At 42.0% G+C, this 27,914-nt stretch overlaps 5 protein-coding genes across 11 annotated transcripts; 1 reads left to right on the forward strand and 4 right to left on the reverse strand.

The window, feature by feature from the left end:
- Positions 1-1,475: 1,475 nt before the first annotated feature.
- On the reverse strand, positions 1,476-3,775 carry LOC134026607 (putative uncharacterized protein C6orf183). Its single transcript, XM_062469502.1, has 6 exons — positions 3,690-3,775; positions 3,174-3,368; positions 2,372-2,832; positions 2,121-2,273; positions 1,897-1,998; positions 1,476-1,643 (listed from the first exon to the last, which is right to left on the reverse strand). Exons 3-6 carry the CDS (start codon positions 2,387-2,389, stop codon positions 1,476-1,478), a joined length of 441 nt encoding a protein of 146 aa, XP_062325486.1. The 5' UTR covers positions 2,390-2,832; positions 3,174-3,368; positions 3,690-3,775.
- LOC134026608 (putative uncharacterized protein C6orf183) lies at positions 2,698-6,350 on the reverse strand. The gene is made up of 5 exons (XM_062469503.1): positions 6,159-6,350; positions 5,944-6,016; positions 4,273-4,383; positions 3,174-3,368; positions 2,698-2,733 (listed from the first exon to the last, which is right to left on the reverse strand). Exons 1-5 carry the CDS (start codon positions 6,302-6,304, stop codon positions 2,698-2,700), a joined length of 561 nt encoding a protein of 186 aa, XP_062325487.1. The 5' UTR covers positions 6,305-6,350.
- Positions 6,351-6,527: 177 nt separating this feature from the next.
- On the reverse strand, positions 6,528-15,773 carry foxo3a (forkhead box O3A). Its single transcript, XM_062468771.1, has 2 exons — positions 14,362-15,773; positions 6,528-9,925 (listed from the first exon to the last, which is right to left on the reverse strand). The coding sequence occupies exons 1-2, from the start codon at positions 14,875-14,877 to the stop codon at positions 8,609-8,611; spliced, it is 1,833 nt and encodes a 610-aa protein (XP_062324755.1). The 5' UTR covers positions 14,878-15,773; the 3' UTR covers positions 6,528-8,608.
- A 203-nt stretch (positions 15,774-15,976) lies between these two features.
- Positions 15,977-21,327, reverse strand: afg1la (AFG1 like ATPase a). Of its 3 annotated transcripts, none has more exons than XM_062468772.1 (13): positions 21,208-21,327; positions 20,617-20,816; positions 20,487-20,538; positions 20,273-20,374; positions 18,545-18,675; positions 18,332-18,431; positions 18,156-18,214; positions 17,874-17,956; positions 17,682-17,752; positions 17,385-17,485; positions 16,982-17,122; positions 16,724-16,834; positions 15,977-16,528 (listed from the first exon to the last, which is right to left on the reverse strand). In XM_062468772.1, exons 1-13 carry the CDS (start codon positions 21,314-21,316, stop codon positions 16,400-16,402), a joined length of 1,389 nt encoding a protein of 462 aa, XP_062324756.1. In that variant the 5' UTR covers positions 21,317-21,327; the 3' UTR covers positions 15,977-16,399. The 3 variants fall into 3 exon arrangements, with proteins under 3 accessions (XP_062324756.1, XP_062324757.1, XP_062324758.1); XM_062468773.1 differs by having other exon boundaries at positions 21,191-21,327; XM_062468774.1 differs by lacking the exon at positions 21,208-21,327 and adding an exon at positions 20,897-21,090.
- On the forward strand, positions 20,687-27,749 carry LOC134026238 (sex comb on midleg-like protein 4). Of its 5 annotated transcripts, none has more exons than XM_062468775.1 (8): positions 20,687-21,135; positions 23,188-23,420; positions 24,180-24,309; positions 24,643-24,843; positions 25,081-25,242; positions 25,652-25,864; positions 26,144-26,289; positions 26,388-27,749. In XM_062468775.1, exons 1-8 carry the CDS (start codon positions 21,108-21,110, stop codon positions 26,511-26,513), a joined length of 1,239 nt encoding a protein of 412 aa, XP_062324759.1. In that variant the 5' UTR covers positions 20,687-21,107; the 3' UTR covers positions 26,514-27,749. The 5 variants fall into 5 exon arrangements, with proteins under 5 accessions (XP_062324759.1, XP_062324763.1, XP_062324761.1 ...); XM_062468779.1 differs by having other exon boundaries at positions 20,688-21,004; XM_062468777.1 differs by having other exon boundaries at positions 20,690-21,135; positions 25,655-25,864.
- Positions 27,750-27,914: the final 165 nt, after the last annotated feature.

A 27,914-nucleotide genomic window follows, 5' to 3' on the forward strand; every position in this document is an offset into this window, starting at 1 on the left:
TGGAATCTGTTGCTGTCAACTCTCAATATGAAGTCCAAAGAGCTGTCACCATCAGTGAAGCAAGCCATCGTTAGGCTGAAAAATCAAAACAAACCTATCAGAGAGATAGCAAAAACATTAGGTGTGGCCAAATCAACTGTTTGGTACATTCTTAAAAAGAAAGAACGCACTGGTGAGCTCAGCAACACCAAAAGACCCGGAAGACCACGGAAAACAACTGTGGTGGATGACAGAAGAATTCTTTCCCTGGTGAAGAAAAACCTCTTCACAACAGTTGGCCAGATCAAGAACACTCTCCAGGAGGTAGGCGTATCTGTGTCAAAGTCAACAATTAAGAGAAGACTTCACCAGAGTAAATACAGAGGGTTCACCACAAGATGTAAACCATTGGTGAGTCTCAAAAACAGGAAGACCAGATTAGAGTTTGCCAAAAAACATCTAAAAGAGCCTGTACAGTTCTGGAACAACATCCTATGGACAGATGAGACCAAGATCAACTTGTACCAGAATGATGGGAAGAGAAGAGTATGGAGAAGGGAAGGAACTGCTCATGATCCAAAGCATACCACCTCATCAGTGAAGCATGGTGGAGGTAGTGTTATGGCGTGGGCATGTATGGCTGCCAATGGAACTGGTTCCCTTGTATTTATCGATGATGTGACTGCTGACAAAATCAGTAGGATGAATTCTGAAGTGTTTTGGGCAATATTATCTGCTCAGATTCAGCCAAATGCTTCAGAACTCATAGGACGGCGCTTCACAGTGCAGATGGACAATGACCCGAAGCATACTGCGAAAGCAACCAAAGAGTTTTTTAAGGCAAAGAAGTGGAATGTTCTGCAATGGCCAAGTCAATCACCTGACCTAAATCCAATTGAGCATGCATTTCACTTGCTAAAGACAAAACTGAAGGGAAAATGCCCCAAGAACAAGCAGGAACTGAAGACAGTTGCAGTAGAGGCCTGGCAGAGCATCACCAGGGACGAAACCCAGCGTCTGGTGATGTCTATGGGTTCCAGACTTCAGGCTGTCATTGACTGCAAAGGATTTGCAACCAAATATTAAAAGTGACAATTAGATTTATGATTATGTTAGTTTGTCCAATTATTTTTGGTCCCTTAAAAAGGGGAGGGCCACATATAAAATGTGTTGTAATTCCTACACCGTTCACCTGATTTGGATGTAAATACCCTGAAATTAAAGCTGAAAGTCTGCACTTAAAGCACATCTTGATTGTTTCATTTCAAATCCATTGTGGTGGTATACAGAGCCAAAATGATAAATTGTGTCAATGTCCAAATATTTATGGACCTGACTGTACATCCACTTTGCCAAAGTCTACCCATGTCCATGTCTATGGCTATCAATAAATCATCAAATCAATAGGTGAGTGTCTTGACTGAACTTAGGCTCAATCCAGGAATGCCTAATAGAAAATGTATTTACCCCCGTAATGTAATGCTCAATGTAGAGAGTTACAACAAAGTGGTACATGCCTGGAAGAGATGTGCGGCGTTGTAGATGCTGGTCCAGATCTGGGAGAGGTATGGTTCTCTACTGGGCTGTGGGGTCAGGGGTTGAGGGTTTGAGACCAGGGCAGCATGGTCCCTCAGGGCATCACTCAGACACTGCTGATCAGACACCTGGAGAACCCAGACAGAGGGTTACAGAGGGCCACAGTGATTGACAGAGGGTTACGGTGTGTTATGGAGGGTTACATGGGGTTACTGAGGGTTACAGTGGGTTACAGAGGGTTATGGAGAGTTACAGAGGGTTACGGGGGGTTACATGGGGTTAAAGGAGGTTAGAGGTGGTTAGATACAGGGAAGTCTGCTTGGATGCAAGTGTAGAGAGAGAAGGTTTGAGAGACATTACATTATCATACTACTATCATACCTGAAGGAACTTGCTGTGCATCCAGAGTAATTCATCTACAGACTTAAGCTCCTTCAGCTTAGTGACAAGCTTTTGTTGCCATGGATCTCGTCTGGGCTTCATCTGTTTGTGGAGAGACATGTTCATGTCTTCAAAATCATCCACAGCCCTAAAATACAGTGGAACTGATCAAACTAGAAGTTGGCCAGGAAACATGCGAGCAACGTGACGTGGTCTCTCCACACCTGGATGAAGGAGATCCAGTTGGCTTCCTTCATGAGCGCCATGCTTGCCCTCATCCTTCCCCACTGGCTCTCCATGGCATCAGTGCCACCGTACACCAGAAAGGTCTTCATCTCCTCTTGATTCTTGAAGAGAGACCTGAACTCCCTCGACACCTGTCAGAAATGTAGGATTTAAAAAGATCTGTGGTACAGTCAACATCAAAAACCCTCTGAAGGAACTACAGTCCTAAAGATTCTTAGTGTTTCCCCACCATGCTGAAGAGCTCCATCTCATCTACAGGGGTTTTGATGTTGAGTGTGTTGTAGGGCAGTTTGAAATATGAAACCAAAGACTGCAGCTCAAGGCGAAACTCCTCCAGTTTAAATGTGTGCAAGGGAACGTTATTAACCAGGTCTGGACACTCTGAAAGTACAGCCCAACAGCATTAAAGTTAGATTATGTTTTCATAAACATTGCATCACCATTAAAGTTAGATTATAGTTTCATAACCATTGCTTCTGTGCAATTTAACTCTTAATTTATTGAACCCCGGTTTCAGTTAATTGATCGACAAATGAATTATTCAGGATTTCCAGTTCAAGTTTTGCTCTCGCTCTCTGAAAGCTGTGTTATCTGAGTTTGGACATATGTGCTGGAAAATGAGGTCAAACCCTCTCCTGTCGTCCTGTTCTCTCTTTCCCTCCTGTCACATGCTGGGAGATAGTGTAAAACCTGAAACCAGAACAGAATGTGCACTTCACCATACTGGACAGAATTCACTGTGATGTTTATTAAATGTACCATATGTCATGGGTATGTTGAGGTATATAGAGAACACCGACTTATTTCCTTGTCACACAGATACTTCCTTCTAAACTATCGTAGCCAATCTAATCAAAACAAGTTCCAAATCACACTACACCTGCTTCTGTTATCCCCCAATAAAAAAAGTTCTAAACAATTAAATAAAATGGATGACAGAACACTACACCAGTGTATCTAAGTTTCTCAGAGTGGGTCCTCTTTCTAGGTTGAATATAATATACAAATATCCTATATTGAAGCCAGCTTACTCTCAAGAAGCTGTGGATGGTTTTGAGCGAGTGGAGGTGGCACACCAGCCAGCTGAGGTAGACGGTGACATCCTCCCTGGTGACCACAGTGATGGGGCTGCCCCTGCCTGAGAGTAGCATCTCCCTGGAGGCTGCCAGTCTGTGTGCCCGCTGGACTGCGTCCTCATACTCTCTCACCAGGTACAACACCTGCGTCTGGGCACCAAACAACCAGGCCAACAACAAAAATAATGTACATTTAGTCATTTAGCAGACGCTCTTATCCAGAGCGACTTACAGTAAGTACAGGGACATTCACCCCAAGGCTAGTAGGGTGAAGTTCCTTGCCCAAGGGCACAATGTCATTTGGCACAATTTTTTTAATCAATGTTGTTATATCATGTTATTTGAGTAGTCACATTATTTCATACAACACTACCCTGCTGAGATTAGCTATAACCTTAACTGAGAAATAAAATGTCTAGTAATATTGATTTAATGACTATTAGGATATGTGAATAGTTTATAGCATATTACCTTATATGTAGGATACAGCTTCTCAATGACGTGAGAATGCCGACTGAACCTCTTCCACCTTAGCATGAGAAGGTACTTCATCTGGGCCAGTTGATAGGATCGGTCTACATAAAACTGACCAACAAAACAGGAAGCGTTTGTAGACTTTTGGAGTGCTGGTACTGGTCCAATATATCTGCACTAATCTACAGTAACAAGATTACAGATCAAGATTGCTCTGGCCATCAAAAACAAATCTGCACTAAAACAACCCACTATAATAAGATTATAATTTAATGCGACAGATTATGATAATGTCCACAGCAAGGGTATTGTTTTTAACACTGGTGTGGACAAACATTTTTCCCTCCAATATACTAACACTACCCACAGCTCGGTTGCTAAATGGTCTTTTGACATCGGTGGGGGCATCTCTACTGTTTGCTACGAAACCTACATCTAAGGTGTTGGCACAGATGTACATTCTCTGTCTGACTGCAGAGACACATTCCTATAGTGGATGCTATAGTGTTACGCAATGGTGTTAAGAGATGTTCAGTATGTCAGTTTGGTTGGCTGTCAGTATGAGCCTACACTAGGTCACCTGGTGCAAGAGTAGAGGCAGGCTCTCAGATGTGTACTCCAGGTTGAGACAGCTCTCTAGCTCCCTCTGCATCACCTCAGCCTGGGAACACGCCGGCAGGCCCTGGGACACCTAACACACCAACGTTAAAACTGTATTGTTATGAACACTTGAAGAACAACTCGGCCAACCGTAACTAACTTTTAAGCTGGGAACACAAGTCTCTGACTCCCGGTCCATCAACACCGGATCACCTCAGGGCTGCGTCCTTTCTCCTCTGCTCTTCTCCCTGTACACCAACAGTTGCACCTCCAGTCATCCGTCCGTCAAACTCCTGAAGTTTGCGGACGACACCACCCTTATTGGGCTCATCTCTGGTGGAGACGAGTCTGATTATAGGTGGGAAGCGGCCAACCTGGTGACCTGGTGCAGCCAGAACAACTTAGAGCTCAATGCTCTTAAGACAGTGGAGATGGTTGTGGACTTCAGGAGGAACACAGCCCCACTCACCCCCATCACCCTGTGTGACTCCCCAGTCAACACTGTGGAGTCCTTCCGCTTCCTGGGCACTATCCTCTCCCAGGACCTCAAGTGGGAACTGAACATCAGCTCCCTCATCAAGAAAGCACAACAGAGGATGAACTTCCTTCGGCAGCTGAAGAAGTTCAACCTGCCAAAGACAATGATGGTGCACTTCTACTCAGCCATCATTGAGTCCATCCTCACCTCCTCCATCACCGTCTGGTACGCTGCTGCCACTGCCAAGGACAAGAGCAGACTGCAGCGTATCATCCGCACTGCTGAGAAGGTGATTGGCTGCAATCTGCCTACCCTCGAGGACCTGCACACCTCGAGGACCCTGAGGCGAGCGAGGAAGATTGTGGCCGACTCCTCCCACCCTGGACACTCCCTGTTTCAGTCACTCCCCTCCGGCAGAAGGCTGGGTCCATCAGGACCAATACCTCACGCCACAAAAACAGTTTCTTCCCTTCCGCTGTTGGCCTCTTCAACAAGGCCAAGGGACCACACTGACTCTAATGACTTCTTGCTTAAAACACACTGCTTTTTGCACTGCATTACAAAATGGTATCTTGTACATTTGTATTTTTTGTATTTTTGTATTTTTATATTGTAATTTACGGCAACTTATATTTTATTTTATATTTAATTATATTCTAATCCCACTTAGTACTGCTAGTTTATGTACCCTTAGTATAGATAGTCCACATATTTAAATTTTAGGTATATGTTTATTGTATGCACCTTGTAATATTTGTATTTTTGTATTTTTATATTGTAATTTACGGCAACTTATATTTTATTTTATTGTATATTTAATTATATTCTAATCCCACTTAGTACTGCTAGTTTATGTACCCTTAGTATAGATAGTCCACATATTTAAATTTTAGGTATATGTTTATTGTATGCACCTTCCTGCCAAAGCAAATTCCTTGTCTGTGCAAACTTTCATGGCGAATAAATCCCATTCTGATTCTGATTCTTTGAGTGTTAAAAAAAATCTACTAATATATGCCTATGATGTAGTCTACATTTGCCAATTTTCTGGACCAAGAAAAGTAAGATGTAAGGTATTCTTCCGAATTGGTATTGTTACTGTATTTGGACATGAAGTCCTTCGAGACACTGTGTGTAAAGGGCTATGCTATTGAAACAACTGAATGTGTTAACCTGAAGGAACCTCTTCAGAAGTTGCTCTCTCTCTCTGCGGAAGTAGGACGCATCTTTTGGAACTGGCACTGAACTGAAATTACAATAACAACTGGTGAAGGGTCAAACATGAACATGTACCAATGTTGCACACTAAAAAAGTAAGAATATTCCGTTAGCAATATCAAGTTATTTAGCTAATCAGAGTAGGCCTATTATACATTCATGGGACACACCTGAAAGATGTCGAAGGTGCTCCAGACAGCGGAATTCCACTTTGCTCAATCTCTGACCTAAGCGCAGCGAGTTGGACAGATAACTCCTTTTCCATCTGCTCTACCCTGGCTGTGGAGGACACTTTGTACACCTTGTCCTTAAACATGATTAAGCTTTTGCACCCAAACCCTTTTGCAGTAAAACCTCCGGCTTGTTGCTCAGTATCCAAGGAGACTGAGCGCATTTCAATAGGGTTTCTGTTCTCCTTGTTGAGTGCTTTGACACGGATTCACAAGACTTAGGGTTAGACGGCATTTCCTTTAGACCTGTCGATATGCGCTGAAAAAAAACTTTATGTAAAATCTCATTATTCAATAACAAAAGCAGCGTCAGTGCTTCAACCAGCTTTATTTACATGCACCATTTGTTGTATAACCTACATTACAATCCTTAGTGGGTATTAACATGGAAATACAAACATCATTATGAACTGATGGAAGTGAGAAGTAATGACAATTGGCAGTGAGTGTTTTGTCAAAGACGTTAAAAGTAAAATTCGGGTTAATTTATCTACATTGGTGAATTGGCTAACAGCAAATACTAAATGTAGCCTACATGGTGAGTAGGCTACTCCTACAACCAGTAGCGCGATATGAAGTTGGCCATGATGGTATATGCCGAAATGAGTTAATGAATTAATAATTGTGTCACACCACATAGGCCTAAGTTGAAGTTGTGAAGTTGGCTTCTTCATTTCTCATTTTCATCTACTTGGACTAGTCTACGACGCCTTTCTGATGCTACACGGAATGTTTAACAAAGTGTGCCATGTCTGCTTGCCTTCGTCACCCGTCTTCCCCCTTCTGAGGCCAAGACTGCATTGAAGGAGAGCGGGCGATCTAACGCACTTAGAGCAAAAGCAGCCTGCGCCAAGCATACAAAGCCAACACAATTTAAACATATTTACGTGAAAGAATAAAAAGAAAAGAAAAGTAAAACAAGATATTTTCCCTGGAATAAAAGAGCAGGATGAATGAATGCAGAAAAGCTTGATTGCACACACTGGTAAGAGACAAATCAGGCAAATTTTCCGATGTAGCAATTGTAAACTTAATTTAGCTACTATGTTATTGTTCTAAGAACTACACTGAAATTAAACCCCGCATGCTACGGCCTTACCACTGCTTCATTTACTACATTTTACTCATTTAGCAGACGCTTTTTGTCCAAAGCGACGTACAGTGGTATTTGAACCTGCGACCTCTTCCTGCAAATTCTCCACTTCTATATTTCTTGGATAGAATTTGGCAAAAATTCAAGATAGTGTTCTACACTTTTACAGTACATATTCATACAATGTATTTGTAAAATGCTGTACATGGTTTAAAATAGTTATTTCACCACCTGTTGAAAGTACTGATAACAAAATGGAGTGCACCAAGGAAGATGTTTATACTGACACTCACTTGTTTCCCCCTTAGCACCTAAAAACTAGCATGCTAGCTTCTCTCAGGCCTCTGTCTTCCATACCCAGATAATGTAGGACTACATGTTATATTGACAATTTACATTGCCTATGGCTACACAATGGAAACCTCTGTAGACTGTGTTTTATTCTATCCATTGTGGTATCTCGAGGTTTCCAGTATTGCAGTGAGAAGAAAGGATGGGCAAGGAACTGGCAGGATAATCCCTTATGAACATAACACTTTTTCAGTCAGGAAGGAAGTTCTCTGAATTATTACTAAAATCACAGGGAAAGGAAGGCTAGTAAACACTTACAAATCACACTGTGAAAAAACATCACGTTTAGCTAACATTGTTGCTCTTTACGACATTGTTGCATGAAATGGTGCATGGAGGCAAGATGTTTTTTTGTTCATTTCTCATTCAGCTAGGGAAATTCAAAAAATACCCCTAAAACATTGTAACATTCTCTGCAGCTTGTTCAGTAAACAGGCTGACAGCTGGTTTGGCAACATTGTGTCGCATCAGGTATAATTAAGAGGATGTAATGACAGGCAAAGCAGGGTGAAACAATATTTCCATGAGTGTTACAGCTCATCATGTAGATGGGTCCCTGAGACTTAAAAAAAGTGTATATTTACATGTATTTCACATTAACCTCTACAAATCCATTCATTATAACACGTTACTATAACACCTCATGGTCACAATGTCCAGCGAACACAACTATGAATCTTGATCAAACTTTCTTTTCTAAAATATGGGACTCAAGAAATCTGCTAATCTCATCCATCATGCCTTTTTTTATACATTTAAAAATACAGTACCCAATGTAATGCCCGATAATAATAATAATTAAAAAAAAGTCGCACTACTATATCAAACATCAACTAATGCTTACATTTTAAAGTTCTCTTTTCTCAAGTTCCATAATTCAGGATGGTGAACTCTCCTTTTCATCCCTTGTTCACCACTGTTTTCTCTGATGTTCTGGCACAACTCTTCAGCTAGGAACCCAGCTCTGGGGGCTGGTTTGTTTGGAGCCAGAGAAGCTCCCAGAGCTGATGTTAGCATTATCGCCAGAGACGAGGTGAGAATCGAAGCTCAAGTCTAGGCAGTCGGCATCCATCAGTTCGTTACGGATAATACTGTCCATGTCACACTCGAGGCTGCCATTGAACACATCTAAATCCAAATCTGTGTGGAAACGTTCTGGGCCAAGCTGCAGAGTGGAGTTCTTGCTGGGAGACGGCTGGAGATGCTGCTTAGCTTCATGGTGGTCAGAGTTATTCATTACTCCCAAACCCCCGTTAGCAGAGGCGGACAAGCCAGCTTGCCAGGCAGGACATTGGGCCTGGCCGACAGCAGCGGAACCTGCCTGGGTGAGCATGACGGGGTCCTTACGCAGCAGCATGACGTTTCTCCTGGAGTTCTGGGAGCTGATGGACGTGCTCGCTTGCGATATGAGCGGGTCCGACTGGGTGAGCATGACATTGTTGGGGTTGTGTGACTCCATGTTGAGCAGGTCCTGCAAGGTCTGTTCGCTGAAGCGGGAGATGCAGGAGAAGGTGGCCTGCTTGTTCTCCTGGATGGTCTGCATGGGGGACTGGCGTAGGCTGGTGACGGACGGCGGGTTGAAGACGGAGTTAGGGCCGTAGCTGCCGGAGGGGACGCCCAGACTGCTCCCCGAGCAGCTGAAGGTAAACACTGAACTCCCCTGCGCGTTTGCTCCATCCTCCTCCTCCCCAGGGGGCTTCTGGGACGCCGTCAGGCTGATATTGTCCAGGAGATCGTCCATCAGGTTGTCGGAGAGCGCGTCGTTGAGGTTCATGGTCCCGGCCAGGTCAGAGAGGCCAGTGGGGCCGGTGGATGGGGACATGCTGCTGGGGCTGGAAAAGAGCATAGGGGAGAGGGAGGAGTCGTCGTCAGGCACCTCGTCCAGCTCCAGGTTGGCAAGGATGGGGGAGAGGCGGCCGCTGATGGTGCTGGCGTTGGAGTTGGTGCGTGAGCGGAAGTCCGTCCAGGCGTCAAGCTCATCGCTACTGCGGGAGGTGGGGCTTCCTGTCCACTTGGACAGGCTGGACGAGCTCTCGGAGCTGCCTTCCTGAGCAGCCTGGAGGGAGGCCTTCTTCTTGGTGGCACGCCCCCTAGCACCTTTGATGTACTTGTTGCTGTTGTCCATGGAGACGGCCCGTCGCCGCGGAGCTTTGCCTCCCTTGCCGCCCTCTGGGTTCACCATCCACCAGGAACTCTTCCCCGTCCCCTCGTTCTGGACCTTCACGAACCGGCTGTGAAGCGACAGGTTGTGCCGGATGGAATTCTGAAAAAAAAAAAAAAGTTTTGTTTGGAATTGGGCATTTCGGGAAGTTTACATGCTTCTTTTTTATAATTATTATTCGTTTTTTAATATTTGCCATATCATATTGGCAGTATGCCTATGAAGCTAAAACGGAATAATACATTAGGAGATCACACTGCAGATGGAAACAAGGTAGTTCTTCTTACAGAGATATTCCTTCACATCTCCTTACAGTGACCCATTTCTAGCTGCTGGTAAAGATCTACAGAAGTTCCCAAGAGATATTATGAAGCATGTAGAAAATGAAAGAGCTGGAGTGTGTATGATCATAGACTGCAGCAGCAGAGGAGAGACCATACTCATCTCTGCAGAAAAAAGAGGCTGGCAAATGAGATGATGGGTTTGGGGAGCGGTCCCTTCTTAACTCCTGGCCAAGCAGCAACTTCATATTTATTCACTTAGCAGACACTTTCATCCAAAAGTGAGGATTGAAAGTGCAGCAGATAATCAAGGGCTAGAATTAGGGTCCTATAGACCCTAAAAGCATGGACAGGAGGTACCATCTATGCAAGGTTATGGTTAAGTTAAGGTATTACCTACACAATGTTGAGGTACTATCTACAGTTAGTAAAGGTGGGTACTATATGGGCTCGTCTCAGTCCAACATACTGTATAGTGCTGCAGTATGACTTAAGCACTTCGCATTGGTTATTTTCATTACAGTATACCCTCCTGAATTCAATGCACAAACACAAAATCCGCCGTTGGAGGGTGATTAACAAAATGTTTTATTTGGAACATGAGAAAGAACATTAGACAAGCAATGCTTATTCCTTCCTATAGTGTGAGTCAACGGAATTACCTGCTGACATCAAACTTCTAGCAAAGCCTTTGCTCAAAGCCAATTATAGAATTAAATTAAGCAGTGAGCACTTTCATCGCTTTGGAGCAAACAGGTGGTCTGATTCTTAATGCAAATAGATAGTTATCCATTTTCCTCCCTTGCTTATAATTGACCTGGAAGGGGAAGATTGATTGGATTGGGCAACCACTCTGAACAACGCTATAATTAATAGGTTTGGATAGACATAACCAGACCACATTTTGGTTTTGCCCTTGACCTTAAACGTTGCTGACTTATCTTATTTGTATTCCAAGTGGCATACAGTAGAGAGAAGCCTCAGTGGAAAGGGAAAATACCATGTTTCCTAGAACAGCATGGAGGCAGAGACATGCTACAACCCATTTATCAGTAGACCCACCCTGAAACATGGCTCAACAACAGTCTCAAGCCAACAGACTTGACAGTTGTCACAAAGGTGGCTTCACTTACATGACAAACGCAGGTACAAAAGGTCAAAATGTCTTCCTGCTAATTATATACAGGAAGGTTTGGGGTATTTCTAAAACAAACCTAACCAGTAAGCAAGCATTATCTGATGCTTTGATGCAGCATAATCGTGAACACTGGTGCAACTAAACAACAAATTATTAACACTTAAACTAAAATATTTTAAATTTAAGCTTACGTTACAATGCGGAACCTCTTTAATTTAACAATAAAATGCATACATTACAGATCCTGTTAAGACCAGACGGCCAGGCTGGCAAGAGTCTGTGGTCCACTGTCAGTGGTCTTCAGCCCTGGTCCTCATGACCCACTGTCCTGTATGTTCAAGAATGTTTCCCTCTTCCAACACACCATTTTTAAGCTCTTCAAAAGCATGTCGACAACTATTCATTTAAATACGGTGTGCTGGCACAGGGAAACATCTCAAGTGTACAGGACAGTGGGCCCCCGAGCAGCAGGGTTGAGGGAGGACAACTGTTCTATATCATTAGATTAGTTAAGATAGCTAAATAGGTTGTCGTAGTTGTGTTTTTATTCTGCGTTGTAGAATTTGACTCAGACACTCAGATAAAAATAATGCTCCATGATGTGAGCCTTGCATTGCTACACAGACCAAAAAGATCAAACTGTCAAGCTACCTTCTCCCCTCCCCCTCCCTGCAGCACTGCCGCAGCCACAAGCCTTGTTCTGAGGAGTGACTGGAACTATGCCAGTGGATCCAGTCTGACTGCTGGAGTAAAACAACCAGCTTCTCTCACATTGACCTACATAGCGTACAGTCAGCTGATTGATTTTTCAGCTCTGGGCCACAGGCCAATGAGATGTAGGTTCAGAGCACCGGAGCCAACGGCGGAATCTACAACGGATTTAAAAGTAGAAAAGGTCCCCATTATTGTATTTGCAATGGAATATTCTGAAAAGCTAAGAAGGGATTTCACTCAGATGAGGTAGAAACTCTCAGGATCACATGACTCCGAGAGAAGAAGCAATCCTTCACTCCTGACCCCCATCACTGAACTCATAAAAGCTGACAGCAAAATGGGAACAAGTAACAAAAGTGGTTTTCATTGACAGTAAACAAACAAAGGTTCTAAACCAGACATGTACAGTAGGCTGAATGAAAAGGTTTTTACATTGATGGCTGAAAACCGTGCACAGGACTCGTCTTGAATAAGTGTCATGTACCCAGAGGGGAACCAGATGAGCTACAGTCTCAAGACCTGATTACTAGTCCCGCACCTCCTACAGGCAGTGTTATACACATACGGTCGCAACCCTCCCCAAGCCCCTTCACAGATGGACAACCTGCTAAACTGCCTCAATCAGCCCCAAAAAACTGAAAAACAAGGAATGCTCATCAGGATTTTAAGAACCCTTACATTAATCCCATTCTAAATGAAAGGCTATCCGGTTTGCCTGTGAATTATGAATGCAAACTTCACAGACTGATATTGATACTATGCATACCATTCATATTGACAAAGAATGCACTGCTGTATATTGATACAGGGAGTCAGATGGCTGAGCGGTTAGGGAATCGGGCTATTAATCAGAAGGTTTCCGGTTCGATTCCCAGCCGTGCCAAATGACGTTGTGTCCTTGGGCAAGGCACTTCACCCTACTTGCCTCGGGGGAATGTCCCTGTACTTACTGTAAGTCGCTCTGGATAAGAGTGTCTGCTAAATGACTAAAATGTAAAGTGATACGTTACACTCTTTGCAATTAGACATACTTATATTCATCTGTACCAGATAACTTGTTAGTTATTGTAGTGTCCTTCTGTGCATATCAACTGTTTAACATACTCTGTTGTGACAATGCAATTACCAGTATGGGGTGAATAAGTCATATAATACATTTTACTGTGAAAACGTCACAGGGTATTTGTGCACTTCTGCAACCAAAATAACACCACCTCGAGTGCCACAAGTACAGCACAAAAAGATCATAAATATTCCTATCTTTATCACTGAGAAGCATATACAAACATCCCATCTCTCATCCTCAGTTGTTCTGGATTACAAACCTATTTCCAGCTTTTATTTATTTATTTATTTATTTATGAACTCTCCCTCCATTTAAATCCTATAAAGCTACGAGCTTTCACTCGATTCCATGACCGATGAATTGGTTCTCCAGGTCAAACTAATCCCTGATACCAACCAGGCACACTTGCATACAGTCCCATGCTGTACGACACGATTTGTAGATCCATAAAATAGGGGAACTTCACTGGGATTTTCATATAATTATCACCATCATTATTATAAATTTTTACTTAACTGTTTTGAAAGATGAGCTTTTAAGGGTATGACACAATGGGAAAACAATCCAAATACATTGTTTTCACGTTTTTTGGGGGGTTTTATGAGTTGTATGAACTGAGCCTTTAGGGGAAGGGAGGTTACTGTGTGGGGCGTCTGTGGCTCAGGGGGTACAGAGGGTCATCTGTTAATCGCCTTGCATGGCAGCTCGCTGCCGTCGGTATGTGTCACTGTGAGTATGAATGGGTGAATGAGAGGCAAAAATTGAAAAGCGCTTTGGGTGCCGCTAAGGTATAAAAACATGCTATATAAATGCAGTCCATTTACTGTGAAGTTATTACAGCAAATAAGCAGAAACAAATAAAGTTGCTCCAGATACTGTAACTGACTAAGCAAACTTTGATCACAGCAGACAAACCTTTGATCTGGGCTGTTGGGGGTTATTTGGCAATAATGCAAGCAGGGCCCACCCCATTTCTACCAGGCTGGCACACACAGCCTACATAACATAAATACACATCACCATCACATCTGGTTATCAGCCTAACACACTAACTCCCTTGCTCCACTTTCATGAGCCAATCTGGGCTTTATGATAAATAAGGATGTCAAAGACTTATAAAGTGGGCTTTGGCTGCTATACACTAACCCTACATACTGTATGATACCATTTAATTTTGTTGGTTCACTTATCCACTCTCGGCCCTCCAGATAAAAGCTAGTTAAGCATTCTCCAATGTTCACACTATGATGCAATGACATATTGCACATCCTTCATTATTCATAAAATCTGAAGATCTGCAGAAATGTATGTGAATATGTCACTACTGTACATTACTCACCTTCCATCCAGCGGAGCTGTTGCTGTCGCCTTTGTCCTTGAAGTACGGCACAGACCTCACCATCCACTCATAGATTTGAGACAAAGTTAACCTATTTTCTGGGGAGCTATCAATGGCTTGGGTTATAAGGTCTGCATAAGAGTAGTTTCCCCAGGCATTCCTGCGGGTAGAGGACTTCCTCGGCTGTGACGCGGAGCCGCCAAGCGCTGAGACGAGTACTTGGGTGGCTGAAGGAGACCCGTCGTTCCTCTCCTCTTTGAAAGCTGGGTTCAGAACTTCTACGGGGTGCGTGATTTGGTCGTTAGAGATCTTTGTTTTCTGAGGGGTGACATTGACTGTTTCACTTTCGTCATCCTCCTCTTCTGGAATTACGTCGTTGTCGGTCGGTTCAGGCTTCCCTGCATCCGACTCAGGACGAGGCAAAGGCCAAGTACAAGACCTCGGCCTTTTCTGGGGTTCAAAATCTGGGTCTATGGCAACATCCAAAAGATGTTCATTGTGCGATGCTTCAGCCATATTACGATGCTTTTTAAAGCAATTTGTCGTTCAAGTTATTTTGGGAGCTATTAGTATTGTTGCATTGCATTAATGTCATACATTTGGTTTGATTATACAAACAACATTTTCGGATGGCAAGTTTGTTCAGTGCATAATGAGCGAATATTGTCCACACTCCACACCTCCAGCTGAGTTGAACTCCACGTGCGTCTGTCTTATGCTGGAAGTCTCGATAGCCATATTCATAGCGACATAACCTACAAAATGATGCCTGCAATAGCGCTCAACAAGAGTATGAATTCCTTTATCCCTACTGTTTTTCCGTCTCAGACCACAGCTCAGTTCAATGCAATTTGCAGAAATGTGTACAGTGTGCATGCAGACGTTTTAAAAACTGCAGCAGCCTATTTTTGGAAACGTGCGGCGACAAGGAGGAAAAACCGTACGCAGTGAAGAGTTAACGCAGGGAAGAGGCAAAGCGTCGTTCTTTCACAACTTGCTCATTCTATTTCCACTACACATTGCCCATCGACAAATGTGAGCACCTTCACATTCCGAATGGGGCTGCCATCTTGACCATTTTCTTTAGTATCCATGCAGCTAGCTACAGGACAGCTCCCAGCCGTCCACAGTAACATTAGCTCGGACTGTGAATACCGTCAAGGCGTTGATTCACTGCAGTTTCATTCTGTATATCCGCGGAATACATTTCTCCAAGACAAATCTTTCACTGCAGCCTGTCACGCTGAAATGCGGATTTTGTAATGTTTCTTTGCACACTCCTCGTCGTCTCATCCTGTGCAAATCTTCCATCGCAAATAGCTAGCTACAGCCCTACAAGGCCATCGCTGGCTCGCTGGCTGGCTGGCTGCCTTGCGACTATCCGTGCAAATAGTCCCAACGGAGAAGGGAAGACCTGCCCCCTATATTGCACTGAGCGGATTTTCTTAAAGAGACAGCCTGACAGGCAATTCATGTCCTCCAAATGACAATGTCCCAAGAACTATCATTACAATAAGGTATACACACAATAACATGAAAGTATGAAACCGTTAAGACATAATTTAAATAAATGTAATACCTTTAACCAATCATTAAATGTCAAAAGAAGGCAGTCTTCCATTCAACCTCATGACCTTTTAATGCACACCATTGGAATTTCATTTTCAAAGGTCAGAGTACATTTCCCAAAGCCCTCTTTCCGTGAGTAAATAGAAGATGTGCTAATAAAACTGCAATTCAATACTTACCCACAATATGACAGTATTAAAAGCAAACATATTTTAAAAGTATAATTTAAGATGATCTGTACAGTACGGTCAGTTGGTAAAGTGCAATGGCAAAGTTAAGCAATGAAGTCTTAAAATAAAAAAATAAAATCTTATTTCAGAAAAAATATTTTGCATGGGTTTGAGTGCCTTCATTGTGTAGTGGGTTTCATGTGATTGTTGATAAGTCAGATATGAGAAATATCAGCGTTCTGTGCTGTTCTGTCCTGGGCAGATAGGCTTCATAGGAGTTCGGCTGCGGTCCTGAGTTGTTAGGTGGTGCTTCTGTCCCCCTTCAGCCAGTATTCCCCCGTCTGCATCTCTGTTAGCCGAGACAACGTCCTCTGGAAGGCAAACACCTCCTCATCCCCGCTGAAGATCGACAGGCCACTGGCTGAATCCTGCTCATTCAGCAATTTTTTTAAATAAAAATACACATCAATAACAGGTTTGTTTGTTTCAGTCATGAGGCCTCATCCGTGAAATATTAAACTTTGAGATGCAGAACTTCATGAGTACAAACAAAACAATCTGATTGCAGGAAATAAGAACAGTATTATGGGGTGGGAGGGTTTGGGGATGTGGTTCCTACGTACCCTTTTGAGCCCCAGGTTGTCCATCAGGACATGGCTTTCATCATGCTCGTCATGTCCCTCATGGACAAAGATCTCATCCAATGCATGGTCCGCAAGAATCACCACTCGCACCTGGAGCAAAGACCAGAAGCCTGAACCATTACCCATCCATACACACACTGGAGCTCCTGCATCAGTTCTGCACTGAATTCTGAATATATGAAGGCAGGCTGACAAAAATCAAAATGAGCTTGCATAAGGTGTGTGTAGTTACTGTACCTTATGATCATAAAAGGCATCTATAAGTGTTATTAGGCGCCGTGCTTGAGTTTTCTTGTTCAGCGTCAGCAGGGGAATGTGCCGGATAAAGACTGTGTCAAACAGTCTGGACATCTCCAAGTAGTCACTGGCACCTAAGGGCTGAAAAACACAAGAACAATCTGCCACAAATAATTATTTAGTCAATTATAATTTTATATAACTTCTCCTCTAAATATATTGTATTCAATATAATACTTTCATTACTCTGGGGGGACTAAAACTAAATGTTCAATAACCTGTATGTTTACAAACATAAGTTTTAAAATATCAATATTATTATGTAAATCACACGTCATCGTTTTTTTGTGCAAGACCTTGATGAAAAAGGTGCGACATGACCACAGAGATTAGGCTGACTCACCCGGTCACACAACTCCTCAAACGTACAATCTGCTATGGTCCCACAAGTTCTGCTCAGATCCAGGTTCCGGCCTTGGATTTTAAGCCTCCTTGGTCTTGTGACTGTAGGGAAGAAAAATATAATAATAATAAAATTGACTGAAATTGTTTTGAACTAATACAACATTGACTTCACAACATGACAGATTTGTTTCATTTGATAAAGAGTACAAAAGGAATACATTTCACATGGGTGAGGTTTTACTCACAAATTAAGTTTATATATGGCTGAGCATTAAGAACAAAACAGGCAACTCACTGTCATTCTGTTTGAAAGCCAGCTCATCAAACATCTTGTCCAGTGTTGCCTCCACATCAGGTTCACTAGACCTAAAGTAACATCAAAATACATTTCATATGGACATTAACTGGCTGCTGCAAAAACAAATCCAATTTTTGAACACTGCAATAAATTGTATCTATCCAGTGGTCTAACCCATGCACTTCTTACAGGTAGTAGAGTTTTCCACCCGATGGTCTGTTTCTTCTACGATAATCTATCCCCGAATCCAATCTGAGAGTTTGGCAATAATTCTGCAAGAGAGAAAGCAGAAGGGGAAGTGCACAATAAACTTTGGTAAAGGCACTGTTCTTCCTTTCCCATTAAATAAATCTAGAAGACATCAAAAACAAAAAACTGAATAGCACCGATACAATAAAGGTATGGAAAAACGTGGTGACTTACACTGAGTCATGTATCATTAAAGCATAATAACACATGGAGCATCTTTACCTTCAACACAGCGATGAATGGGACAAAGTTAACCCTCTGAAGTCCATTCTTATATAAATCTAGAAAGACAGACAGAGCATTGTTAATATTTACTGTCTTTTAAAATGTGGATGTACAGTCATGACAAACAGGATGTTTTAAGCATGCTGAATCCAGAGTGTCCACCTGCTTCTCACCTTCAGGAGGCCTGTTAGAAGTAGCCACAACCACAACACCATTCAGGAACAGGTTCTCAAAGAGCTGCTTCAGTATCATGGCATCTGCAATGTCTGTGACCTGAGGGATGGGATCAGCATAATAACTAATTCATCAACTGGTCAAACAAATATTGAATATTATTGTACATTCATGTATAATACAATGTGAAATAATACGTCTACCTATCGTACCTGGAACTCATCAAAGCACAGCAGACAAGCCTCCATGCTTATCTCCTCTGCGACTGGAGCTATTGGGTCGTATGATTTGGCCATTTTCCCAGCCTTCCTCTTGGGCATACTCAGTTTCAGGCGATGTATTCCTAATTACATACAGTCACAATACAGTAGTAGTTTGCTAACAGTAGTAAAAACATATTGTACCTTTCATTAAATTTAATGTAATAAAATATATGTATGGCAAGGAACTATAGCTGACAAGTGTAAAAAAATAAATAAAATAAAACAAAGTATATTTATTAGGTATGGGAAGATTCACCGGTTCGCATCGATACATCGGCATAAAAGTTCACGATGCGATGGCCCGGATCAAAAAAGTGTGCACCGGATAGCCTACAATGTGGGATGAATCGCGATGCATCGTTTCTAACATTTTTGCATCGGTATAATCCGATGTATTTATATAGAATCGTGGTAGGCGAACAACATTTAGTATTTAAAAATGTGACCAATGATTTGTGACCAATAATTTTATATTTAGATAGATTCCTCCTCTCTGTTTCTTAACCCTTGTGCTGCCTTCGGGTCACATGACCCAAAGGTTCATAACGAACCATCGTTGTGTTTACCCAATTTTACCCAATACAAAAACAAATAAAAATAATTTTCTTTTAACCTTCGCAATGTGGGGGGTCTGAGACAGCCCAACGGTTAAAAGAAAATGCTTCACTTTGTTTTTGTATGCGGTAAAGTTGTCGCAATACGACGGTGGGTCACAATGACTGATGGGTCAGAACGACCCGAAGATAACACAAGGGTTAAGCGGGCTCTCATCTCCACTGCTGCCTGTCAGTGGCCGATTCTCGTCAAGTCTCTCGGCCAAGTTTCGCGCGAGTTGTAGGCATGTTCGGGAGAGTGTTATCATGGCGAATTACACGTCCCTACGAATTGCAATAAATCCAACACTTTCTTTACAAGAAAGATGGCCAATTTGACAAGACTAATGCAATTGGTAAGATATGTCGTGCTGCTATAAAGTACAGAGGGAGCACGGCTAATTTAGCTAGTCACCTGAAAAGGTTACATGGTATTTGTGTGGAGACGTCTGCCTCCCCCTCGGATTCAGCTATGGCTACAGTCAGTGGCTAGCTCCACCGGTACCCCGAGCAAGAATAGGAAGCTAATTCTCAGAGAAACAAATCCCTGTTGTGTACGACAAAGTAAGACGAGAGATAGCTGAGTCATTGAGAAAAACCTTAAAGTAGGACCTATGAGTTCAATTTAGTGTGTGGTGTTAAGACAGTGTTTACAGCAGCTTGTGATTGCCAGTAATAGTTTACCCTTTTTTACATTCAGAGAACACATAGAACAGGAAAGAAGGACTGGTTTAAGGCAAGGTCCAGGCCTGATGTTATTTTATCTTTTGTCAGAGACTTTGTTTAATATGTGAAGTAGGCTAAACCTTTCACTTGTTTAGTTAATTGATGATTTGCTGTCGGACAAAGAAATAAATCATTATGTACCATATTAAATTGCATAGCATCATATTCTTTTAAATCGCATCTCATTGAATCGCATCGTGTCGAATCGCACTGCATCGCAATAGGGGTGAATCGTATCGGATTAGTAGTTGCTTTTATGTATCTTTAATGTATCGGATCGTTGGCAGTGCATCGAGATGTGTATCGCATCGTCCTCAGTGATGGAGATGCACATCCCTAATATATAAACTGAACTTACTTTTGTGTACGTCTAACATAAAGCCATGAAAATGAACTCTCTTTTTCTTGGCAGTCTCCACATGTGAATAAAACATATCCATGACCATTGTTTTTCCTGTACCTAGAGGTACAAAAACATGACAATGATTGAGTGTGACTTTTCATCATAGATAAGTCAAGCAGATCATTAGTGTCATCGTATTTTGATATTACAAAAGGGATGGGCACCTTACCTACATCCCCGTAAATGTAGTAGCCTTTTGGAGGTTGAGGCTTTGAGAAGAACTGTAAGAAAATGAAATCAACCTGTTAATATTCAAGTACATCGTGGGCAATGGTAATAAGTGAATGACAAGTGCTTACCTTTGAAAAGAGCGATGTTGGCTGGTTACTGTAACCCCTCAGTGTGTTTTGCATCTCTTCCAGTTTTTCCATCACCGCTTTTTGCTGAGGATCCTCACGCAGTGCACCGTCCCTGATAAGACCGTTGTAATGTTTAAGTGGCCCACTGAAACCGGAGGCACTGATGCAGTTTTCAACCGACTGAGCATTTGCGGTGTAACCTACGGATAGAGAGAAAGTCAAAGAAGGGAATACAATAGAGGCTTTTACCATGTTGGACAACCTCTTCCAAAAACTGTACCTAACCATCCACAGAGACCATCCACGTTCAAAGGTTGACACGCTGGCTGGCTACTTAATCGATGTAGCCTACTGCATTACAAGATCAATCCGAAGGTGTCAACCAACGGTAAGCATTTAGATGTAACATTTCGCTGTTTTAAGGTGACAGACATCACCGGCAAAAGAAACCTCGGAGTAAAACAGATGTGACATAATACACGACTGACAAGATGAACTGCCACTCAGTTGAAATCAAAGGTAATTTGACAGCTAACGCCTTAACTAATGCTGCTGGACAGCATATTTCACTCACCAAAATAATAGTCTCACCTCGTCTGGAAATTTCCGTCATATACATTGTTATTGTCCTTGTAGAATATTGCATTTTCAAGAGAAATCGTATAGTTGGCAACACCAAGGGCGACATCTTTGAAACCATGCACGTCGCCATTTTTGTTTTGAAAATAAATGCAACTTTATTAGCCAACTCTACAGTAGACATGAAAATGCATCAGAAATTACTGTAGAGGGCGATGTTTGCCCTGGGCAGGTATTCACTGCAATCCAGTTATTTTTACCCTTTCTTTAGCAACATGAATACGGCCTATCGTGCTAGACTCGAGTTATCATCATTATCGTCTCCTTTTGCATCCCCTGGCATCAAAGAAAAACCTTTTTAGTAATAATTGATTCATTTTCTGATCTCTGGGTAAATAATTTATTCTGCAACTCTATTGTTTTATTAAACAATATGATGTTTAAAATTGTGACCATTCTACTGGACATGATACAATAACACAACAGTAGAGCCTAACAAAGAACACAAGAGAGAGAGAGAGAGAGAGAGAGAGAGAGAGAGAGAGAGAGAGAGAGAGAGAGAGAGAGAGAGAGAGAGAGAGAAGGGGAAACGAATATGGTGAGAATATGTGCACACATTACGTATGCAATTAATTTTCTATTGTAATTAGCAGTGTGAGGATGTCCTCTGTCTAGGCTAATTATATCACTGTATTAAGCCTCAGTTGCACACGCAAACCATGAGAGGGTGTTTCAGGCTTGTTGCCATGACAACAGAGGAACGTTTCCTAGAACTGGTACATATATGCACACACACAGACACACACACACACACACCAACAACCCCCCTCTCTACACAGACACACACAAACACACATTATATTACAGTGGAATACGCCTTGCTTGGAGACTCCACTGTACGCTCTGTTCAAGACATTGGAAGCAGAGAAACAATAATAGAGAAAATTCATAAGGACTGAGCTAATAAGGGACATACTCTCCTATCCATATTTATCTGGATGGTGAGTGCATATTGACCATTCAGTGCAATTGTTTCCATTGTGGTGCAGCCTAGGCTAGGCTACTATATATTCAGCTGTAACATGCAACGGTGTTTTAATGTAATTAATGTAAACAGTGAGTTGGTTACAGTGTACGTCCTGCTTCATAACTGAGACATCCACGCACTTGTTTTGGGAGGTTTTTATTTTCCAGCATTGGCACTTGGGGCTGTTTTTTAAGATTAGGGTGAAAGCTGTCATCGTAATGGTAATTCATAGCTGTGTAGCCATGGTGAAGTCAGTCCCTCCCCCCTCCCTCCCTCTTCCTTGGCTGCTGAATGCATTAGTCTAATGAGATGTCTGCAGCCTGAGTGCCGTGCAGCCGCCCAGCATCGAGCGCCGAGCTCGGACACAGAGGCAGGCAACAGATAAGAGCAGGGTGCAAGATGGCTTTCCCAGTTTGCTGAGGGATTTTGCCGTAAACCTTCTCCTGCTGTCCATGCTTCTGGGATACTGAGACAAAGGGCTTGGTTCTCAGGCGTTTAGAACTAGAAGGCGTCAGGTAACGAAAGCCCCCGGTAGTCGCTAGTATTTGACGGGATGTATGAGATGCGGAGGCATGTTTCATGTTTGTGAGCTTTATGCATGGGTGCCTTTTGTGTTGCTGGATTTTGGAGCTTCAAATGTTGTAACTGGCTGCATTGCTCTGCTGGATACACACTCAGCAAGCCATTGATGCCTTTATGCTAATGTTGTTATGCTAATTTACTTCAGCATCTTCAGATGAAGTCATGATAGGGCACTGTGTATGATAGGGCACTGTGTACTGTAAATTGATTTCTGAGTAATTATTTTGGTTCAGTAATTAAAAAATAATAATAATAATAAAAAAAAACATATCTAGACATGTATGTATGCTTCTGCTCAGTTTTTATATTGTGATGTTAATAGGCTACATCCCATCTAAAATTAATGATTGATTGATCTGTAATCCTTTGTCTCCTATATCTAGCTCAAATGAGTGTACCTGCAGCAACAGCACAGAAAGCAGACAGCAACAGTGAAATGCAATCGGCTGCAGTGAGTCCTTCGTTCATCCCCAGCCAGCCGGGCAAGATACCAGGCAGGAAGAGAGGGAGACCCCCGCTACGCAATGTTGCCAAGATGGATTTTCCAAATCGCTATCCTGAGTCTCTCCCTCCCTTAAAAGTGCCGAAGAAGAGGGGCAGGAAGCCAGGTTTCAAGGTCAGTCTGATGGGGATAGTAGTGGGAGCCTGTTTTCAAAATGCTAATGATGCCCACATCCCACATCTCCTTCAGATTTGGTGTGATTTACCTGTTTTGGTGCGAGGAAGTGGTAGCACCAACAAATGACAGCTGTGTATGTAAAAATACTTTGTGTTTGTGATTTTGTTGTGTAAACACACCAGCAGTGGTATTCCAAGTTGTGTACTATGCCACAGATGGCCTACAACAATGTAATGTAACATTCTGTGTAAATAAATCAGCTTAAGCGTCTTAACTTTTAGAAGTCCTAAAGCTCCATGCATTTTTATAGATTTAAAATCTAAGTTTATTGATCAAATACATAGTACACAGGATTAATACTTTGCCATGAAAAACTTTTTTGTAGCTACTTCAACAGTGCAAAAAAGTATGAAAAGTATGAAAAACAACACACAATTAACATAAGTAAAAGTAATAAATAATTAAAATAAGTAGATTGTGCTTGAGTGATGTGCCTTAAGTTAGTGTCAAATCCTCTTTGAGGCAGATAGCAGTATGTAATTCATATGTAATTAATTTGCAATAAGAAAACAAGACAAAAAGTCAACATGGCATACCAGTATAGTATAACATAAAACAGATTTTACAGTACAGTGCACAAACTGGAATACAATCTTTCACCAGCAAAAACACAAACAAAACATAGCAGTGTGACATGCAATAGTGAACTAGTAAAACAATCAGAACAGCAGAAGTAACGTGTGTTTCCACCTGCAGCTGAAGCCCAGGATGGGGATGACCCCGCTGGCCATCTCCCCGCCCAGCAGCACCCCAGAGCCGGACATGAGCTCGATCCCCCAGGATGCCGCCACCATACCCCACTCCGCCACGCCCCAGGTGCTCACAGGTGAGGCCGGCAAGCCCAGCTGGGCCCTGTGGAGGTGCTATGTTTACCCCGCTGTGGATCAGGGTGACTACAAAATGGCTCAACATTAATGTAAGGGATTTTGTGTGACCATGTGCTGGTTCGGACAGGACTAAAGATTCATAAACGTTTAACATAATCATGCTTTGCCACGTGTATAGTATGACCCGTATTGCTACATTGAGATATTCAAATCAGGAGACACTTCTGAATTACCTGCAACTGCCCTGCCCACCAAGGAATACTTTTTTACCAAATAGAAACAGTAATACAGTAAGGTTATCACTGAACACCTTTGTTCTCCTCCCTCCACAGTCTGTATCTACATTAACAAGCAGGCCAACATGGGGCCTAACCTGGACAGGAAGAAGGTCCACCAGCTCCCAGATCACTTTGGGCCTGACCGGCCCTCGGTGGTGCTACAGCAGGCTGTCCAGGGCTGCATTGACAGCGCCTTCCAGCAGAAAGCTGTGTTTACTCTGCTCACACAGGGCTATGGAGGGGAGAAAATATCAGGTAAGCAAATGTAGATCACACTCTGGTTATTTTCCAGTAGTTATTTTATTATTATTAGAAGTTATTCAGTAGTTAATTATATAGTTATATTCTATCTATAAACTTCAGTAATTTAAGGTACATAAGAGTATGATCATCCAACCTTCATTTATTCAAGGCATACATCCTATCCTTTTTATTATAACACTGGAATTATGATACATGACTTTCTGCAATACTTTCACGTGTTTTTTTCAGCCACGTTTGATGGGAAACAACACCTATTGAGTCTTCCTGTGGTGAACAGTATTGGCTATGTACTGCGCTTCCTGAAGAAGCTGTGTCGCAGCTTGCACTGTGAAAACCTCTTCAGTGACCAGCCCATCACCCAGCACAGCTCTGGCTCCTACCACTCCGATGGTAGCACTCTCTCACAATGACCAAATTATCCAATGTTGGAGTTGGAACAATGTTGTTGTTGCACCGTCGTAAAAAACACAGACACTGACTGTTAAAGCTAGTCCATGACTAGAATATATCTGCAGCACTTAGTAAATGCACTATTAGTACTTCACTTGGAATAAAAACTCCTGCTAAATGAAATTAATTGCACTGTTGTACTACACATGAGTCATCACAACTAGTCCTGTACTTATTTCAAAACATCCCTGAATCTTTTTCAAATGTAATTCCTGTCAATTCAGCTGCCCACCCTTTACGTATACGGTATTAAATTCACCTCACTTTAACATTCATATCACTAATCAGTAAAGTGATATAAATGGAATAGAATTGAATACTATGTCTAAGTCTTTTGTATCTCAAACAGCAGAAACGTCGATGGCTGAGGGGTACCTTCTAGACCCATCAGACTCCAAGCAGTACTCGGGGGATCCAGGTGACTCCGCCTTCAGCTCCATAAGCTCCACCTATTCGCCAAAGTCCTCGTATGGGTTCCGCTCGTCCCAGCAGTTCACCAAGGGAAGTTGCCGACAGACGTCCAGCCCCAACGGCAACGCTTTCATGGAGACCAACAGAATTGGTAGGGAGGTGAAGTCTAACTTCTTCATGAAGTTTCACCCAAGATACAGGCTGAAGGAAACCAATAATACCACACTTAATAAAGGCAAACACAGTAATCATGGGGACAAAAATAATTTTGACCTGCCCTAAAGCCACTGTAAGCCACTGTTCTGTCATAACCCTAGAAAATATAAGCAGAGCTTTCTAATTCTTTCCTATTCTATCTTTCCACCGGCAGTTCATATTTAGTTATTTACTTATAAGTCATTCATCAGCAGCTGTGTCCCCTGCTCCACAGGTTACAACCCCTCCCCTGAGGGCCAGGAGTCCAAACCGCCCCCCAGTAAGGACCCCTCCGCCTGGTCTGTGGAAGACGTGGTGTGGTTCATCCGGGATGCTGACCCCCAGTCCCTGGGTCCCCATGTGGAAGTCTTCAAGAAGCATGTAGGCCTGATCACAGCATCCGTACACAGCAAGCGTGTGGTACGCGGGGCTGTCATCATCATTACCCTAACCTAACATGTGGGGTTTTTTTTCCACAGGAGATAGACGGAAATGCTTTGTTACTTCTGAAGAGTGACATGATTATGAAATACCTAGGACTGAAGCTCGGACCAGCCTTGAAGTTGTGCTACCACATCGACAAACTAAAGCAGACCAAGTTCTAAATTTTTATTCTTTTTATTTCCATTTCACCAAATGGTGGGACTCCACAGTGTATTATATTGGCAAGTTTTGCATTTCAAGACTATAGTTTAGTTTAAAGACAACTGATCAATTGATCTCCGGTCTAAAGTTGTGAATATTACCTTTCTTATTTTGTTGAATACAACATGTACAGTCATTACTGATTCTTTTGTTGACATGGAAGCTGTTTGTTGACAGGATAGATAGAACACTGAAATCATTTGTGAAGAAACATATAACTAAATAATTTTGAGATGTGATGTCTTAAAACAAAAATCTTTAAATGCACATCCTGTGATACACTGTTTTTGTCAGTTTCCTAGATTGGACTTAGTCCCAGACTGTGAAACATTCTGAATCTAAATTCTAGAATATACATTCCAGAGACTAGATTCTAGAATCTAGATTCTCAATTCCTAAAAATAATTTTTATCTAGATCTAATATGTAGCTAGAAAACACCCTTATATATTAATTAGCAGACACATTTAATCCATGCAGAAAATGTTTGGACTCTGTTCTTAGCTACACAGAATTAGCTCACATTTAATTAAATTTGTACACAAAATACTGTAACCAATATATAGAGATATACTAAATTGACTGTCTATATGTCTATATAATTTTATTAAGAGTATTGTAAATGTGTTTAAAAACAAACACACAATGCTAGTTTGCTTCGATATAAACACTACGTTTGACAAATCAAGATTATATCAAGTATCTCCACTGCCTATACACACAGTTATAAAAACTCATTGATACCATTCACCATTCCTGTAAATGTATTTTACCATGTTATTATTATAGAGCATGGCAAACAAAACTAATAAAAAGAAAAAGGTCATAGAAGAGGAATGTCAGGCTGCAAAAACGTTGGTGACTTCTGAGGCTATCATATAATATTTCTTTTGTATGCCATTTTGGCGTAGAATATGCATCCTTTTCACAGTATTAACCTTTGTAAGTGAATGCTGCTGTAAAAGATATTGACATGATGTACTGTTCCATCATGCAAGTGAAATCAAGCTGAGACAATGCTTTGTGTTATCATTATTTATTTTTTTAAATCATAATGAACACAGTGTCAGAGGATCCGCTGGATTAGTAAAGACAGGTGCTAAAGTTCACAATGTGTTTTAAAATCTTGTTTGATTTTGTGTTGTGAAGTTTACATGAAAACAATTATGTGTGTATTTAACCTGGATGTATATCGTATGTGAGTATTAAATTAAGAAAACAAAAAATGTAGGCTAAGTCTTTGTAGACGTTGTAGCTTTACGTCTCTGAACAAACGTTTTCTCAAATGAATAACACCGATATCTTCATCTTCAGTCATATTGAAAAATGTTGCCCTCGAGCTATAGGCTGTAACTGGCTATG

This window comes from Osmerus eperlanus, chromosome 9, assembly GCF_963692335.1.
Source record: "Osmerus eperlanus chromosome 9, fOsmEpe2.1, whole genome shotgun sequence".
Classification (NCBI taxonomy): domain Eukaryota; kingdom Metazoa; phylum Chordata; class Actinopteri; order Osmeriformes; family Osmeridae; genus Osmerus; species Osmerus eperlanus.

Excerpts from the sequence above, each read along its gene's own strand:
- LOC134026607 (XM_062469502.1), bottom strand. Across the intron at positions 1,999-2,120 it reads ACTGGATCTCCTTCATCCAG|ATGAAGCCCAGACGAGATCC; the intron begins GTGTGGAGAGAC and ends CTCCACAAACAG. Across the intron at positions 1,644-1,896 it reads TGCACAGCAAGTTCCTTCAG|GTGTCTGATCAGCAGTGTCT; the intron begins GTATGATAGTAG and ends TGGGTTCTCCAG.
- LOC134026608 (XM_062469503.1), bottom strand. The coding sequence starts at position 6,304 with ATGTTTAAGGACAAGGTGTACAAAGTGTCCTCCACAGCCAGGGTAGAG. Across the intron at positions 4,384-5,943 it reads TTCTGAAGAGGTTCCTTCAG|GTGTCCCAGGGCCTGCCGGC; the intron begins GTTAACACATTC and ends TTGGTGTGTTAG. Across the intron at positions 2,734-3,173 it reads CCATCCACAGCTTCTTGAGA|ATAACACAGCTTTCAGAGAG; the intron begins GTAAGCTGGCTT and ends GTCCAAACTCAG.
- foxo3a (XM_062468771.1), bottom strand. The coding sequence starts at position 14,877 with ATGGCTGAAGCATCGCACAATGAACATCTTTTGGATGTTGCCATAGAC. Across the intron at positions 9,926-14,361 it reads ACAGCTCCGCTGGATGGAAG|AATTCCATCCGGCACAACCT; the intron begins GTGAGTAATGTA and ends TTTTTTTTTCAG.
- LOC134026238 (XM_062468775.1), top strand. The coding sequence starts at position 21,108 with ATGAACTGCCACTCAGTTGAAATCAAAG. Across the intron at positions 23,421-24,179 it reads GCAGGAAGCCAGGTTTCAAG|CTGAAGCCCAGGATGGGGAT; the intron begins GTCAGTCTGATG and ends TTCCACCTGCAG. Across the intron at positions 26,290-26,387 it reads TGGAAGTCTTCAAGAAGCAT|GAGATAGACGGAAATGCTTT; the intron begins GTAGGCCTGATC and ends TTTTTTCCACAG.
- afg1la (XM_062468772.1), bottom strand. The coding sequence starts at position 21,316 with ATGGTTTCAAAGATGTCGCCCTTGGTGTTGCCAACTATACGATTTCTC. Across the intron at positions 20,817-21,207 it reads GACGGAAATTTCCAGACGAG|GTTACACCGCAAATGCTCAG; the intron begins GTGAGACTATTA and ends CTCTATCCGTAG. Across the intron at positions 17,753-17,873 it reads GGTGGAAAACTCTACTACCT|GTCTAGTGAACCTGATGTGG; the intron begins GTAAGAAGTGCA and ends ATGTTACTTTAG.